This window comes from Melanerpes formicivorus, unplaced genomic scaffold (genome assembly GCF_026170545.1).
Source record: "Melanerpes formicivorus ecotype bairdi unplaced genomic scaffold, bMelFor1.0.p_v2 SCAF_87, whole genome shotgun sequence".
NCBI lineage: Eukaryota > Metazoa > Chordata > Aves > Piciformes > Picidae > Melanerpes > Melanerpes formicivorus.
In genome coordinates, this window is record NW_027142439.1 from 1,410,795 (window position 1) to 1,427,824 (window position 17,030).

At 49.3% G+C, this 17,030-nt stretch overlaps 2 protein-coding genes across 2 annotated transcripts in view; both read right to left on the minus strand.

Annotated features, from left to right (window-relative positions):
• SETDB2 (SET domain bifurcated histone lysine methyltransferase 2) overlaps positions 1 to 17,030 on the minus strand; it is a gene marked incomplete at its 5' end in the record, with an annotated part of 260,530 nt that overhangs the window by 128,497 nt on the left and 115,003 nt on the right.
• The window catches only part of RB1 (RB transcriptional corepressor 1), an 89,929-nt gene continuing 74,004 nt past the window's right edge, over positions 1,106 to 17,030 (minus strand). The window contains 10 exon segments of the mRNA XM_068165299.1: positions 1,106 to 1,468; positions 4,245 to 4,294; positions 5,985 to 6,127; positions 7,576 to 7,612; positions 9,258 to 9,424; positions 10,048 to 10,161; positions 13,368 to 13,472; positions 15,148 to 15,293; positions 16,251 to 16,396; positions 16,815 to 16,933. Of these exon segments, the coding sequence (XP_068021400.1) occupies positions 1,395 to 1,468; positions 4,245 to 4,294; positions 5,985 to 6,127; positions 7,576 to 7,612; positions 9,258 to 9,424; positions 10,048 to 10,161; positions 13,368 to 13,472; positions 15,148 to 15,293; positions 16,251 to 16,396; positions 16,815 to 16,933 (1,101 nt within the window). The 3' untranslated portion in view covers positions 1,106 to 1,394.

The following is a 17,030-nucleotide window of genomic DNA, read 5'->3' on the forward strand; positions in this document are numbered from 1 at the left end:
TCTGTGGCTCTGGGATGGATCTCTGGGGGATTGTGGGATGGATCTCTGAGGGAATCTGGGATGGATCTCTGAGGGAATCTGGGATGAACCTCTGGGATTCTGGGATGAATCTCTGAGGGATTGTGGGATGAATCTCTCTCTGTGGGATTCAGGGATGAATCTCTGAGGGATTCTGGGATGAATCTCTGTGGGGTTCTGGGATGAACCTCTGAGGGATTGTGGGATGAATCTCTGGGATTGTGGGATGAATCTCTCTGGGATTCTGGGATGAATCTCTCTCTGTGGGATTCAGGGATGAATCCCTGTGGGATTGTGGGATGAATCTCTGTGGGATTCTGGGATGGATCTCTGTGGGATTCTGGGATGAATCTCTGAGGGATTCTAGGATGAATCTCTCTCTGTGGGATTCAGGGATGAATCTCTGAGGGATTGTGGGATGAATCTCTGAGGGATTGTGGGATGGATCTCTGTGGGATTCAGGGATGAATCTCTGTGGGATTCAGGGATGAATCTCTGAGGGATTGTGGGATGGATCTCTGTGGGATGAATCTCTGAGGGACTGTGGGATGAATCTCTGTGGGATTCTAGGGTGAATCTCTGTGGGATTCAGGGATGGATCTCTGTGGCATTCTGGGATGAATCTCTGTGGGCTTCACACTCCCTGAAAATGCAACTGGTTAAGACAGTGAACTGCCCTCTGAAATGGCCCTGGGGTGAGAGCTGGAGAAGGGAAATGAACCAAACACTAAGCCCTGGCTCCAGTAGTATGGCTCCACAAGGAGCTCACTCTGAATTCACTCCAGGTGGCACTTCTGATGTGATGCCCTGCCTCTGCAAGGCCTGTGGACTGCTGTGCAGCTGAAGTCAGAGGGGATCTGAAAGCACTCATTGCATACAGAGACAGGAATCTTTGCAGTATCTGGCCCCTCCTTTGCCACATTCCCAAGCAACAGAGAAAAAGACTCATCTAAAAATGAACTCTGAAGGAACAACCTTGGTGCATTTCAGATCCCTGGAGCTAACACTTTTGTCTTTAGGCAGAAACACTCAGCCCAGCTAGACTGAGTTGGCTTCACTCAGTCAATGCTGCAATGAGAAGCTCAGACACCTTGCCAAGTCTGCTTTTAATGTCCTCCAAATAAAAAATAGATATATAAATTAAGTTCAGTGGCTTGCTCTGTATATAGAATGCTACATCAGGAGGCAAAGTCTCATAGGACACTTCAGAAGGCCAAATGCTTTCATCTAGGGGGTTTGGGAAAACAAAACCAACCAAAACAAAAGGCAACTAAAAAAAAAAGCAACTCAGTTCATGAAGGCTGCCAACCAAACACACAACCAACAAACCCAAGCTAAGAGGACCTGCAGTGCAGCCCCTGGTCCTGAGAGGAAGCTCACTTGTCTTCACTGGCTGAGGTATCATTTCCATCATGCAGCTTCTGCTTCTGCATTCTGGTTCGAGTGGATGCTGCAACAAGACACAACAAAATCAGGCCCCAGGATGGCAGCAGAGCAGAGCAGAGCAGAGCAGAGCAGAGTAGAGCAGAGCAGAGTAGAATAGAATAGTAATAGAATAGAACAGGAATAGTAATAGGGAAGAATAGAATAGAATAGAATAGAATAGAATAGAATAGAATAGAATAGAATAGAATAGAATAGAATAGAATAGAATAGAATAGAATAGAATAGAATAGAATAGAATAGAATAGAATAGAATAGAATAGAATAGAATAGAATAGAATAGAATAGAATAGAATAGAATAGGAGTAGACCAGACCAGGTTGGAAAAGACCTTCAAGATCATTGTGTCCAACCTATCACCCAACACCACCTAATCAACTAACCCATGGCACCAAGCACCCCATCAAGTCTCCTCCTGAACACCTCCAGTGATGGTGACTCCACCACCTCCCCAGGCAGCCCATTCCAATGGGCAATCACTCTCTCTGTGCAGAACTTCTTCCTGACATCCAGCCTAAACCTCCCCTGGCACAGCTTGAGACTGTGTCCTCTTGTTCTGCTGCTGGCTGCCTGGGAGAAGAGACCAACCCCCACCTGGCTACAATCTCCCTTCAGGGAGTTGTAGAGAGCAAGAAGGTCTCCCCTGAGCCTCCTCTTCTCCAGGCTAAGCAACCCCAGCTCCCTCAGCCTCTCCTCACAGGGCTGTGCTCCAGACCCCTCCCCAGCTTCGTTGCCCTTCTCTGGACACCTTCCAGCAACTCAACCTCCTTCCTAACCTGAGGGGCCCAGAACTGGACACAGGACTCAAGGTGTGGGCTATTAGGCACTATCTTCACTGTTACACAGCACATGATGACTGTCAGGATTTGTAATGTAGGGGTACTGCTGGACAGCTGGATGAACATGAGGCAGCAGTGTGCCCAGGTGGCCAAGAAGGCCAATGGCATCCTGGCCTGCATCAGGAACAGTGTGGCCAGCAGGAGCAGGGAAGTCATTGTGCCCCTGGACTCTGCACTGGTTAGGCCACACCTTGAGTCCTGTGTCCAGTTCTGGGCCCCTCAGTTTTGGAAGGAGGTTGAGACTCTTGAAGGTGTCCGGATAAGGGCAACAAGGCTGGGGAGAGGCCTTGAGCACAGCCCTGTGAGGAGAGGCTGAGGGAGCTGGGGTTGCTTAGCCTGGAGAAGAGGAGGCTCAGGGGAGACCTCATTGCTCTCTACAACTACCTGAAGGGAGGTTGTAGCCAGGAAGGGGTTGGTCTCTTCTCTCTATTATCCAGCACCAGAACAAGAGGACACAGTCTCAAGCTGCACCAGGGGAAGTTTAGGCTGGAGGTGAGGAGAAAGTTCTTCATAGAGAGATTGGCCATTGGAATGTGCTGCCCAGGGAGGTGGTGGAGTCACCATTCCTGGAGGTGTTCAAGAGGGGATTGGATGTGGCACTTGGAGCCATGGTTTAGTTAGTCCTGAGGTGTTGGGTGACAGGTTGGACTTGTTGTTCTTGAAGGTCTTTTCCAGCCTTATTGATTCTATGATTGTATGACCCAAGGAACATAAATTCACTGCCCCAAATAACCCAAATCCCTCATTCCAACATAAACATGAAATTCTGAGTTGCTTCAGCAGTTCTTGCTCAGTCTCACACATCTTAAGGAATTCATTCCAACCCCTCAAGTTCTTACTGCTCCTGCAGCCTCACTGTGTCTGTTCTCATCCTCATGGGCACAGATGGACTGCATCATGTGGCGATCTCATCCCCAGGCAGATGCTCTGGGTGGAGCACTCCCCACATCCCACAGCCAATCCCCCCAGGAAATGCTTTTCCCTGACAAGTGACAGACAGAAACAACTGGGCTGGAGATAAAACCTCCCTTCTCAACCTCTGCCACAAGTAGGTGATGCAACACCAGTAGTCTGTTTGAAGTTACACACTGAGAAAGGCAAGGAGGCTGGGGAGGGGTTTGGAGCACAGCCCTGTGAGGAGAGGCTGAGGGAGCTGGGGTTGCTTAGCCTGGAGAAGAGGAGGCTCAGGGGTGACCTTATTGCTGTCTACAACTCCCTGAAGGGAGGTTGTAGACAGGCAGAGGTTGGTCTCTTCTCCCAGGCACCCAGCACCAGAACAAGAGGACACAGTCTCAGGCTGTGCCAGGGGAGGTTTAGGCTGGAGGTTAGGAGGAAGTTTTACACAGAGAGAGTGATTGCCCATTGGAATGTGCTGCCCAGGGAGGTGGTGGAGTCACCATCCCTGGAGGTGTTCAGGAGGAGACTTGACAGGGTGCTTGGTTGCATGGTTTAGTTGATTAGATGCTGTTGGATGATGGGTTGGACACAATGATCTTGAAGGTCTCTTCCAACCTGGTTCTATTCTATTCCATTCTATTCTATTCTATTCTATTCTATTCTATTCTATTCTATTCTATTCTATTCTATTCTATTCTATTCTATTCTATTCTATTCTATTCTATTCTATTCTATTCTATTCTATTCCATTCCATTCCATTCCATTCCATTCCACTCCATTCCACTCCATTCCATTCCCCATATAATCCACCACCACCTATGCTGCTGTGCCATTTAAAGCCCTCCAGAAAGGCTTCTGAGGACTTCCACTTTGTGACCTGCATTTTTAGGATGGAAATGGAGCAAGCAGAAGAAAGGAGCCAGGACAGAAAGCTAAGCAAGTCCCCAAAATGACACCAGAGTTGAGCAATGTTTGCATCTGAGTGGGTAACAAACTGCTTGATCCAAGGCACTCACTGCTGTGCAGCTAAGGAAAATAATACTCACTCATTTCTGCAAGCTTTTGTTGGAACTTGGACTCCTGGGGTAGGTGTTTGCTGCAGAGAGAAAGCATTATGATTAAAAGGCAGGCTGAAAAGAAGCAGCTCTTTCCCCTCCCAGTCTCACTCTAAATCAAGGCTGGTTCATGCCAATGCTATTGCCTTCTCTTACAAACACACAAACCCCTTCCCTTCCATCACTAAGCTGAAGAGCTGCTTGGTTGCTCATTCCTCTGATGAGACTGACTGGAGTCAGTAGTGTCCTCCCTACTCCAGTCATGAAGCCTGTGGTGACAGGTTGGACTCGATGATCTTTGAGGTCTCTTCCAACCTTAGTGAGACTGAATGCTGAATACACCAGCATGGCTGGGGAGGGACTGCTCAGGATCTCAGGGAGTGCTAGGACTAGGGGGAATGGAATGAAGCTGGAGGTGGGGAGATTGAGGGTGGAGGGGAGGAGGAAGTTCTTCCCCATGAGAGTGGTGAAGCCCTGGAATGGGTTGTCCAGGGAGGTGGTTGAGGCCCTGTCCCTGGAAGTGTTTAAGCTCAGGCTGGATGAGGCTCGTGGCCAGGCTGATCTAGTGTATTTTTCTGCCATCTGAGCTCTTAAACTCCAATTAAGGCTCAAGCCACTACACACCACTATACCAGAATGGCTGGAGAGCAGCCAGGCAGAGAGGGACCTGTGGGGTACTGGTTGATAGCAGGTCTGAACGATGAGCCAGCAGAGTGCCCAGATGGCCAAGAAGGCCAATGGCATCCTGGCCTGCATCAGGAACAGTGTGGCCAGCAGGAGCAGGGAGGTCATTGTGCCCCTGGACTCAGCACTGGTTAGGCCACACCTTGAGTCCTGTGTCAGTTCTGGGCCCCCTCAGTTTAGGAAAGATGTTGAGATGCTGGAAGGTGTCCAGAGAAAGGCAACAAAGCTGGGGGAGGGGTCTGGAGCACAGCCCTGTGAGGAGAGGCTGAGGGAGCTGGGGTTGCTGTAGCCTGGAGGAAGAGGAGGCTCAGGGGAGACCTTCTTGCTCTCTACAACTACCTGAAGGGAGGTTGTAGCCAGGTGGGGATTGGTCTCTTCTCCCAGGCAAGCAGCACCAGAACAAGAGGACACAGTCTCAAGCTGTGCCAGGGGAGGTTTAGGCTGGATGTGAGGAAGAAATTCTTCCCAGCAAGAGAGTATTGGCCATTAGAATGTGCTGCCCAGGGAAGGTGGTGGAGTCACCATCACTGGAGGTGTTTAGGAGGAGACTGGATGGGGTGCTTTGTGCCATGGGGGTTAGTTGATTAGATGGTGTTGGGTGATAGGTTGGACTTGATGATCTCAAAGGTCTTTTCACAACCTGGTTAATTCTATTCTATTCTATTCTATTCTATTCTATTCTATTCTATTCTATTCTATTCTATTCTATTCTATTCTATCCTATCCTATTCTATCCTACTCTACTCTATCTTATCCTATCCTATTCTATCTTATCTAATTCTATTCTATCCTATCCTATTCTATTCTATCCTATCCTATTCTGTTCTATCCTATTCTATCCTATCCTATTCTATCTTATCCTATTCTATTCTATCCTATCCTATCCTATCCTACCCTACCCTACCCTGCTCACCTCTCATTTAGTGTATTTACTCAAGTTCAAAAAACTAACACAAGTTGAGATTTCAGGAGGAAGTTAGGACAGAAGGCCCTGAGAAGGAATTAAATGGCTGTGAGGTTACCAGAGCACTAACAGCAATCCCTCACCTCCCATCTGCTTCATCTTGCCCTTCTATGTCGAAGCGCAGCCTCTTCAGCGGCTTGGGAGCGGTGCCCCCCTCAGCGCTGCGTTTCAGCTGCCCATCACTGCTGCCCAGCATCTGGTTTATCTTCTGAAACTTGTCAGAAGTCTGAAGGGACAAGAAAAAAAACAGGCAAAGAATTGCAAATGAATCCTGAAGCCACCCAAAGTTATTTTGTGAAAGATCTCAGAAGTCGGCAGGGCAAGAAAAAGAGGAAAAGAATGACAAAGGGATCCTGAAGCCACCCAAAGCTGCAGAGGGCTGGAGCACCTCTCCTGTGAGGACAGAGTGAAGGAGTTGGGGCTGTTCAGTCTGGAGAAGAGAAGGTTCCCAGGTGACCTCATTGTGGCCTTCCAGGATCTGAAGGGGGCTACAGGAAGGCTGGGGAGGGACTGCTCAGGATCTGAGGGAGTGCTAGGACTAGGGGGAATGGAATGAAGCTGGAGGGTGGGGAGATTGAGGCTGGAGGGGAGGAGGAAGTTTCTTCCCCATGAGAGTGGTGAAGCCCTGGAATGGGTTGTGCAGGGAGGTGGTTGAGGCCCCATCCCTGGAGGTGTTTAAGCCCAGGCTGGCTGAGGCTGTGGCCAGGCTGATGTAGTGTGGGGTGTCCCTGCCCATGGCAGGGGGCTTGGAACCAGCTGATCCTTGTGGCCCCTTCCAACCCTGAATGAAACTATGATTCTATGATAGATTATCCTCTAAAAAAATAAGAGATAAATCAGGAGTTCTAAAGCTCTGCAGTTCAAGAACTCTTCTGTCACAACAGCTACATAAAATGTAAAAACATTTTAAGAGTGAAAGGTGTGGATTGGAAAGGACTGACCAGGAGAAGGAGACACCCACCCTGGAATCTTTGTGCTTACAGACCACCTTTAAATCTAGAGACTCTGAGCAGGTCACTCCTGCAGCTGTCAGCAGGCTGGCCCCATTCCCCCAGAAGTTAGCAGGCACTGAAGGCAAGACCTTTACAAGCATTACAAGCTGTGGCAGTTTAGGCTGGGTGCCTTCTGCTGCTGCCACACAAGATACACCTCCAGTGTCCTGAGGGTCCAGCCCAGTGGGTGGACCAGCTGTGTATTTCATGCCCACATATATCCTGCCCCCTATAAATCTCTCTCTGCATCGTCTGTCCTTCTCTTTCTTCCCTCCCTGCTCCCATGGGAGATGCTCCCTATCTGGCAACAGTTATCTCAGGGCCTCTTAGGCCTGGCCAGGCCTAATGCCAGGAGGAGAAGGGGGAAGGGCAATCTCAGATCTGGCCAGCTGAGATCAGCCCTAACAGTGGAGGGAGGGGAAGAAAGAGCCCTGGGGGTTTTGGGTGCACCCTTATGATAGGGAAAAGGGAAGTGCTGGGAGGCTTCTGGGTGTGCTGTAAGGGGACTCTGTATGCTTTGGGTTTCTCTTGTCACTGTGCTTCTAGCTCTCTGTGTAACACTAATTGCTTTTCCATTTAACCTTTCCATGGCTTCTGCAATCCACCTGTCTGAGTCTCATTCTATTGCTCCCCTCTCAGGGGGCAGGAGAGGATCTGCCCAGCCTCAAAGCAGGAGACAAACTCACCCCCAAATGATGTCACCAATGGACACCAAAATCCTGCCAAATGAAAGAGAGAAGTGGTTATCGATTCAGCTGCATTTGAACAATGATCACAGCTTCCCCCAAACCCTCTGCAGCTCAGCACAGAACACTGACACAGCTTCTTGCTCTCTGTCTCTCTGCATTAGCAGTGCAAACTACACTCTGCTGTGGTTGAGAATGTCCATGTTTCTATGCAGTGACTACAGCTACCTGAAGGGAGGTTGTAGCCAGGTGGGGGGTTGGTCTCTTCTCCCAGGTAAGCAGCACCAGAACAAGAGGACACAGTCTCAACGCTGTGCCAGGGGAGGTTGTAGGCTGGAGGTTAGGAAGAAGTTCTTGCCCAGAAAGATTGGCCATTGGAATGTGCTGCCCAGGGAGGGTGATGGAGAGTCACCATCCCTGAAGGTGTTTAGGAAGAGCCTGGATGGGGCACTTGGTGCCATGGTCTTATGTTGATTAGATGGTGTTGCGGTGATAGGTTGGACTTGATGATCTTGAAGGTCTTTTCCAACCTGGTCTGGTTCTGTTCTATTCTATTCTATTCTATTCTATTCTATTTCTATTCTATTCTATTTCTATTCTAGTTCTATTCTATTCTATTCTATTCTAGATTCTATTTCCACTCCATTCCATTCCACTCCATTCCATTTCCATTCCATCCCATCCCACTGAATCACCACAGCAACCATCACCACACAGTCAGAGAACACACAGTGGCTTGAAAGAATCAGAGACCCCTGTAGTTTGTCCTAGGAAGTTCACTTCACTTCTGGGCTACCCAGATAATCATCCTTTCATTGTTATCTTTAGGTATTTCCTAGTCAAAGCCATGCAGGACTTCAACCCTAAACCATGTGTTATTATTTTCACTTCTGTACACAGAGGAACAGGTGCAATGGGACTCATTTGACTCTAGTTTCGAGAATAGAATAGAGGAGGAGAAGAGGAGGAGAAGAGAAGAGAAGAGGAGGAGAAGAGAAGAGGAGGAGGAGAAGAGAAGAGAGGAGGAGAAGAGAAGAGAGAGATGAGAGAGACGGAGAAGAGAGAAGAGGAGGAGAAGAGGAGGAGGAGGAGAGAGAAGAGAGAGAGGAGAAGAGAAGAGAAAGAGAAGAGAAGAGAAGAAGAGAGAGAGAGAAGAGAAGAGAAGAGAAGAGAGAGAAGAGAAGAGAAGAGAAGAGAAGAGAAGATAGGAGAAGAGAAGAGAAGAGAAGAGAAGAGAAAGAGAAGAGAAGAGAGAAAAAAGAGAAGAGAAACAAAACCCAAACAAACCAAACCACAAAATCAAACCAAACCAAACCCAAGCCAAATCACAAAACCAAACCAAATCACAAAACCAAACCAAACCAAACCCAAGCAAACCAAACCCAAATCACAAAACCAAACCAAACAAAACCCAACCAAACCAAACCCAAAACCCCCCAAACAAAAAAAACACCCCCAAAACCCCCCACTAAAAGCAAAAGAAACCTCCTTGAGCACACTGACTGAAGTGAAAAGTGTTCAAAGATGCCTAAAGATCCCAAGTACAGGACACAAACTTGTAACCAGAAGGGATATGACAGTGAGAGATCACAGACTGTGCAGTGCTCTGGTGTGCTTCCACTAAAATCCCCCAAATGCCTTTAATTTAGCCCAAGCAGTGTTTGCCCCCAGAACTCACCTAGATCTTGGAGTCATCTTTGTGGGTGACTGAAAGGCATCAGAGAACTTGTATGGACTTTTTAAGGGGGAGATGTAGATGTTATTGCCAGCAGGGACACGCCGAGGGGAGTTGGAGAACTGGTAAGGGCTGCAAGGCATGTGTGGGATAGGAGACAGGGTGGGAGGCTGTGAACACAGAATTAGAACAGTCATCAGGTTTGGTTGTCTCTATGTTCCTAACCTATTCAATAACCAACACTCAACACAAGAGAATACAATGGAATTAACCAGGTTGGAAAAGACCTTTGAGATCATCGAGTCCAACCTACCACCCAACACCATCTGATCAACTAGACCATGGCACTAAGAACCCCATCCAGGCTCTTCCTAAACACCTCCAGGGATGGTGACTCCACCACCTCCCTGGGCAGCACATTCCAATGGCCAATCTCTCTTGCTGGGAAGAACTTCTTCCTAACATCCAGCCTAAACCTCCCCTGGCACAGCTTGAGACTGTGTCCTCTTGTTCTGGTGCTGGTTGCCTGGGAGAAGAGACCAACCCCCACCTGGCTACAACCTCCCTTCAGGGAGTTGTAACCAGCAATAAAACTCTCCCCTGAGCCTCCTCTTCTCCAGGCTAAGCAACCCCAGCTCCCTCAGCCTCTCCTCACAGGGCTGTGCTCCAAACCCCTCCCCAGCTTTGTTGCCCTTCTCTGGACACCTTCCAGCAGCTCAACATCTTTCCTGAACTGAGGAGCCCAGAACTGAACCCAGGGACTCAAGGGGTGGCCTAACAACTAAGAGCTTACCCTGTTGGAGGCATACTGCAAAATGTTTGTCTTCAGCTTCTGCATAAACACTAAGTTGTAGAAGACTATGATGGAGTCATACTGTTCTTCCCTGATAAGAACACGTTTGAAGGTCTACAGAGGGGGAGAAAATCATAAGCAGGGGGGGAAGAAAAAAAGAGACAATTTAGTATTTGATCAACTCACAAAGACATGCAAAAAAACCTGTGTTAGGTAAGAGCTGAGATCACAAGTGTTGCACAGAAGCCATTGTAGCTACCATTTAGAGCTGGTGTAAAATAGAATAGAATAAATCAGGTTGGAAGAGACCTTCAAGATCATCAAGTCCAACCTATCACCCAACACCATCTAATCAACTAAACCATGGCACCAAGCACCCCATCAAGTCTCCTCCTGAACACCTCCAGTGATGGTGACTCCACCACCTCCCCAGGCAGCCCATTCCAATGGGCAATCACTCTCTCTGCGTAAAACTTCCTCCTGACCTCCAGCCTGAACTTCCCCTGGCGCAGCCTGAGACTGTGTCCTCTTGTTCTGGTGCTGGCTGCCTGGGAGAAGAGACCAACCTCTGCCTGTTTACAACCCCCCTTCAGGGAGTTGTAGAGAGCAATAAGGTCTCCCCTGAGCCTCCTCTTCTCCAGGCTAAAGCAACCCCAGCTCCCTCAGCCTCTCCTCACAGGGCTGTGCTCCAAACCCCTCACTAACTTTGTTGCCCTTCTCTGGACACCTTCCAGCAACTCAACCTCCTTCCTAAACTGAGGGGCCCAGAACTGGACACAGGACTTGAGGTGTGGCCTAACCAGTGCAGTGTACAGGGGCAGAATGACCTCCCTGCTCCTGCTGGCCACACTGTTCCTGATGCAGGCCAGGATGCCATTGGCCCTCCTGGCCGCCTGGGCACACTGCAGGCTCATGTTCAGCCTACCATCAACCAGCACCCCCAGGTCCCTCTCTGCCTGGCTGCTCTCAGCCACTCTGACCCCAGCCTGTAGCACTGCATGGGGTTGTTGTGGCCAATGTGCAGAACCTGGCACTTGGATGTGTTCAATCTCCTGCCCTTGGACTCTGCCCATCTGTCCAGCCTGTCCAGGTCTCTCTGCAGAGCCTCTCTACCCTCCAGCAGATCAACTCCTGTCCCCAGCTTGGTGTCATCAGCAAATTTACTGATGATAGACTCATTGCTGGGGTCTTTTTTCCCCCCTCCCCCAAACATGTATGAACATCAGAAGTGGCAGCTCCTTCGTGCACCAGCACAGCCCCCAGTGCAAAAGCAGTCCATCAGCAGTGTCATGTTCCCCAGGCTTAAGCTCCATTTGCTTTCACACACAACTGTGCAAGGCTGAAGAAAACCCCCCACAACAAAACCACCAACCCAACCCCCCCCCCCATTGCATCACTGTGGATAAAACACTTGTGCAGGCTTGGAGGCAACAGTCTGAAGTTTATCTGAGGTGCACAAATACACTGTGAGAAACTCTGCTACTAAAAGGATGCCTGCAGCTCAGTGAAGAGTTTGGTCCTTCTACTCATTTGATTAGAACTTTGTGGGGGGAAAATGAAGGACAGTAAGGCCTTTGCAAAGAAAGGATCTTCTCTGTCACAGAATTAGGCCTGCAACATCTTTTTCCATTCACAGAACACAGAATACAAAATCAACCAGGCTGGAAAAGACCTTGGACATCATCAAGTCCAACCTATCACCCAACACCACCTAATCAACTAAACCATGGCACTAAGGGACACATCCAGGCTCTTCCTAAACACCTCCAGGGATGGTGACTCCACCACCTCCCTGGGCAGCACATTCCAATGGCCAGTCTCTCTCCTATGAAGAATTTCTTCCTAACATCCAGCCTATACCTCTAGATGCCTTTTCCAACCTGGTTTATTATTCTATTCTATTCTATTCTATTCTATTCTATTCTATTCTATTCTATTCTATTCTATTCTATTCTATTCTATTCTATTCTAATCTTTCCATTCCACTCCACTCCACTCCATTCCTTTCCATTCCATTCCATTCCATTCCATTCCATTCCATTCCATTCCATTCCACTCCACTCCATTCCACTCCACTCCATTCCATTCCATTCCATTCCATTCCATTCCATTCCATTCCATTCCATTCCATTCCATTCCATTCCTTTAGAGTTTCTGTAGGTATTTCTCTATGTATCTATGGACAGAATGGCCTCACCCCAACAGCAGAGGAGCATCTCAGTGGCTTGGGGATTTCCTAGCACTTTGATTCCAAAGTCTGCCTTTCCCATGATATCCTTCTCCCCACCCCCCCAAAAAAACAACCCCAACACCCCACAGACATCCAGCAAGGAGATATCAAAGCCAAAAATAACAGAATGGGATAGAAGGGGATAGGATAGGATAGGATAGGATAGGATAGGATAGGATAGGATAGGATAGGATAGGATAGGATAGGATAGGATAGGATAGGATGGAGGAGAGGAGAGGAGACTCGACTCGAGGAGACTCGACTCGACTCGACTCGAGGAGAGGAGAGGAGAGGAGAGAAGTGAATTAACCAGGTTGGAAAAGACCTTTGAGATCATCAAGTCCAACCTAGCACCCAACACCATCTGTTCAACTAAACCATGGCACAAAGCACCCCATCCAGTCTCTTTTAAAACATATATACAGCTCCTCCTGGCTCTGCTGTCTCCAGAAGTTTCCTTTTGTGAATTACAAGTGCAGGTGTTGGGTTTGGGTTATTTGGTTTAGACACAGGGGTGCTTGGTGCCAGGGTTTGGTTGATGAGATGGTGTGGGGTGATAGGTTGGACTCGATGATCTCAGGGGTCTCTTCCGACCTGGTTCATTCCATTCCATTCCATTCCATTCCATTCCATTCCATTCCATTCCATTCCATTCCATTCCATTCCATTCCATTCCATTCATTCCATTCCATTCTACTCCATTCCATTCCACTCCACTCCACTCCATTCCATTCCACTCCACTCTATTCTATTCTACTCCATTCCATTCCATTCCATTCCATTCCATTCCTTCATTCCATTCTATTCTACTCCATTCCATTCCATTCCACTCCACTCCATTCTATTCTATTCTACTCCATTCCATTCCATTCCACTCAACTCCATTCTATTCTACTCCATTCCATTCCATTCCACTCCACTGTATTCTACTCCATTCCATTCCATTCCATTCCATTCCACTCCACTCCACTCTATTCTATTCTATTCCACTCTACTCTACTCCACTCCATCCCATCCCATCCCATCCCATCCCATCCCATCCCATCCCATGGCACTTCCCCAGCAGGATCACCTGAAGGCATTTCCATACCTCTTGGTTTGTGTTGGGGAGCTCCTTGTACGCCGAAACGATGATCTTAAATCTGAGATCTACATTCTTCACTTTGCATATGCCATACATGGAGCACATCATTATCTGTGAAAGAAACAAGGCAGGACAACTGGAGAGGCAGGAATATTAATTCAGCTTAAAGGATTTCAGCTTCTTCACCTCAAATCCAGGAATCAGTTGATGAACTTTCCATCCTGGCTGTGCTCTGTAGACTACAATGCAACTCCACTTCAGAAGAGCTTCCAGGGATCTAAGTCAACTACTGTCCCTTCCATTTGTATATGGCAAGCAACCAATGACAGCTATCTTCATAGTATCATAGTATCAGGGTTGGAAGGGACCACAAGGATCATCCAGTTCCAACTCCCCTGACATGGGCAGGGACACCCCCACACTAGATCAGGCTGGACAGAGCCTCAGCCAGCCTGGGCTTAAACACCTGGTTGCCTTCTCTGAGCAGGTAACAACATTAATAGCTGAGGGGAGAGCAACTGATGTTGTGTACCTGGAGCTGAGCAAAGCCTTCGACACTGTCCCGCACCACAGCCTGGGCTCCAGGCTGGTGACACATGGGTGTGATGGGTGACCACTAGATGGATAAGGAACTGGCTTGATGGCTGCACCCAAAGAGTGGCTGTCAATGGCTCCATGTCCCAGTGGAGGCCAGGGACAAGCAGAGTCCCTCAGGGATCACTCCTGGGACCAGGCTTGTTCAACATCTTTGTGGGTGCCATGGACAGTGGCACTGAGTGCACCCTCAGCAGGTTTGCTGATGACACCAAGCTGTGTGGTGCAGCAGACAGGCTGGAGGGAAGGGAGGCCATCCAGAGGGACCTGGACAGGCTGGAGAGGTGGGCACAAGCCAACCTCAGGAGGTTCAGTAAGACCAAGGGCAGGGTCCTGCAGCTGGGACACGGCAATCCCAGGCACAAACCCAGGCTGGGCAGGGCCTGGCTGGAAAGCAGCCCTGAGGAGAGAGCCTTGGGGGTGCTGGGGGAGGAGAAGCTCACCAGGAGCTCTCAGTGTGCACTTGCAGCCCACAAAGCCAATCAGCTCCTGGGCTGCATCAGGAGAAGTGTGGCCAGCAGGGCAAGGGAGGTGATTCTCCCCCTCTGCTCAGCTCTGGGGAGACCCCACCTGGAGCCCTGCCTCCAGTTCTGGAGCCCCTATTGCAAGAGGGATGTGGAGGTGCTGGAAGGTGTCCAGAGAAGGGCCAGGAGGATGAGCAGAGGGCTGGAGCACCTCTCCTGTGAGGACAGACTGAAGGAGTTGGGGCTGTTCAGTCTGGAGAAGAGAAGGCTCCCAGGTGACCTCATTGTGGCCTTCCAGGATCTGAAGGGGGCTACAGGAAGGCTGGGGAGGGACTGCTCAGGATCCCAGGTAGTGATAGGACTAGGGGGAATGGAATGAAGCTGGAGGTGGGGAGAGTGAGGCTGGAGGTGAGGAGGAAGTTCTTCCCCATGAGAGTGGTGAAGCCCTGGAATGGGTTGTCCAGGGAGGTGGTTGGGGCCTCATCCCTGGAGGTGTTTAAGCCCAGGCTGGCTGAGGCTGTGGCCAGGCTGATGTAGTGTGGGGTGTCCCTGCCCATGGCAGGGGGGTTGGAACTGGCTGATCCTTGTGCTCCCTTCCAACCCTGACTGATACTATGATACCATGATACCTCCAGGGATGGGGCCTCAACAATAGAAAACTAAAGGCTCAGATTGCAGTGTGTAAAGGCAAAAGCCTGTGTAATGTCACTTTCTCTGGTTATTGTTACCTGGTCCAAGTGCCTGTCTCTCATAAGTTCATACTCATTTTGCAGTGTGTGCTGGAAGAGGGTCCAGATCAAGGGTTCTAAGTCAGGATGTTCAGAGAGGAGCCGAGAGAACAGGCTACGGAGTCGAAGATAGGCCAGGAGGTACACTTCAGAAACAAAGACAAAAACCAGAATCATGGAGTCAGGAAGGCTGGAAAAGACCTCAGAGATCATCAAGTCCAACCTAGCACCCAACACCATCTCATCAACTCATCCATGGCACCCAGTGCCTCATCCACTCATCCAATCATGGTGACTCCACCACCTCCCTGGGCAGCACATTCCGATGGCCAATCTCTCTTTCAGGGAAGAACTTCTTCCTAACACCCAGCCTTAACCTCCCCTGGCACAGCTTGAGACTGTGTCCTCTTGTTCTGGTGCTGGTTGCCTGGTAGAAGAGACCAATCCCCACCTGGCTACAACCTCCCTTCAGGGAGTTGGAGACAGCAAGAAGGTCTCCCCTGAGCCTCCTCTTCTCCAGGCTAAGCAACCCCAGCTCCCTCAGCCTCTCCTCACAGGGCTGTGCTCCAAACCCCTCCCCAGCTTTGTTGCCCTTCTCTGGACACCTTCCAGCATCTCAACATCTTTCCTAAACTGAGGGGCCCAGAACTGGACACAGGACTCAAGGTGTGGCCTAACCAGTGCTGAGTCCAGGGGCACAATGACCTCCCTGCTCCTGCTGGCCACACAAATCCTGATGCAGGCCAGGATGCAAGGGGCAATGAGGCTGGTGAGAGGCCTTGAGCACAAGCCCTATGAGGAGAGGCTGAGGGAGCTGGGGTTGCTTAGCCTGGAGAAGAGGAGGCTCAGGGGTGACCTCATTGCCCTCTACAACTACCTGAAGGGAGGTTGTAGCCAGGTGGTGGTTGGTCTCTTCTCCCAGGCAGCCAGCACCAGAACAAGGGGACACAGTCTCAAGCTGCACCAGGGAGGTTTAGGCTGGAGGTGAGGAGATAGTTCTTCCCAGAGAGAGTCATGTGGCCTCAGCAGTGCTGAGTCCAGGGGCAGAATGCTAAATGAGGGGAGCTGACACTGACATTTCAGTAGGTACAGAAGCACCAAACCTTTTTTGTAGAAGAGGGAGAGGGAGGTAGACTTCTGTGGTTTCTGTGCTTGGGAGTTTGCAGCTTGCTGAGCATCTGGAGAAGAAGTAGCACTTGGAGAAGGTCCAGAGGCTTTCTTCTTAGGAGATCTCACAGGAGAAAGGTAGCTGGAGATGCAACAAATGTTAAGCACTTAACATCAATATTTCACAGGGGTAATACTAGCAGGAACTCCTTCCCTCTTTCCACCATGGGAAGAAACTGCTCCTGCAATCAGTTATTTCCACATGGTGAATTTTCAACTCAAGTCATTGATTAAATATCTGATAAAGAGACTTTTTCTTTTATCCTAGGCAAATAACAGTTTGCCATTAAAAGTTTTATAGGGCTTGAGGGGGGGGAAAAAAAATCAGAGTTTCACTTGGCTGTGTTTGCCTGAACAATAAACAGCAGCAAATGCAACAATCCAACACATCCTAAGCACCCAGTCTAACAGGCAGGGAAACAGGAGAGAAGTTGGTTTACAATATGAAGGGTGGTAATAACTGCCCTTTATACTGGGCCTCAAGCACACCCAGCACTTACAGGTCTGCTGCAGTGTGATTATGCTGGAAGGGCATGTTGAAAGTGGAGGTGGGCTCAGGCTGGTCAGTTTGGCCTTCTCGTTCCTTGGACTGCTTGATGAGCTCGAAGAGAGGGGACCCCTGGAAAAATGAGAGCAGCATTTCACTGAGAACAGACAACCACACTGGGTGGACTTCATTCCTCCTTCTCTACAAACAGCCCCCCAAAAAATCACAG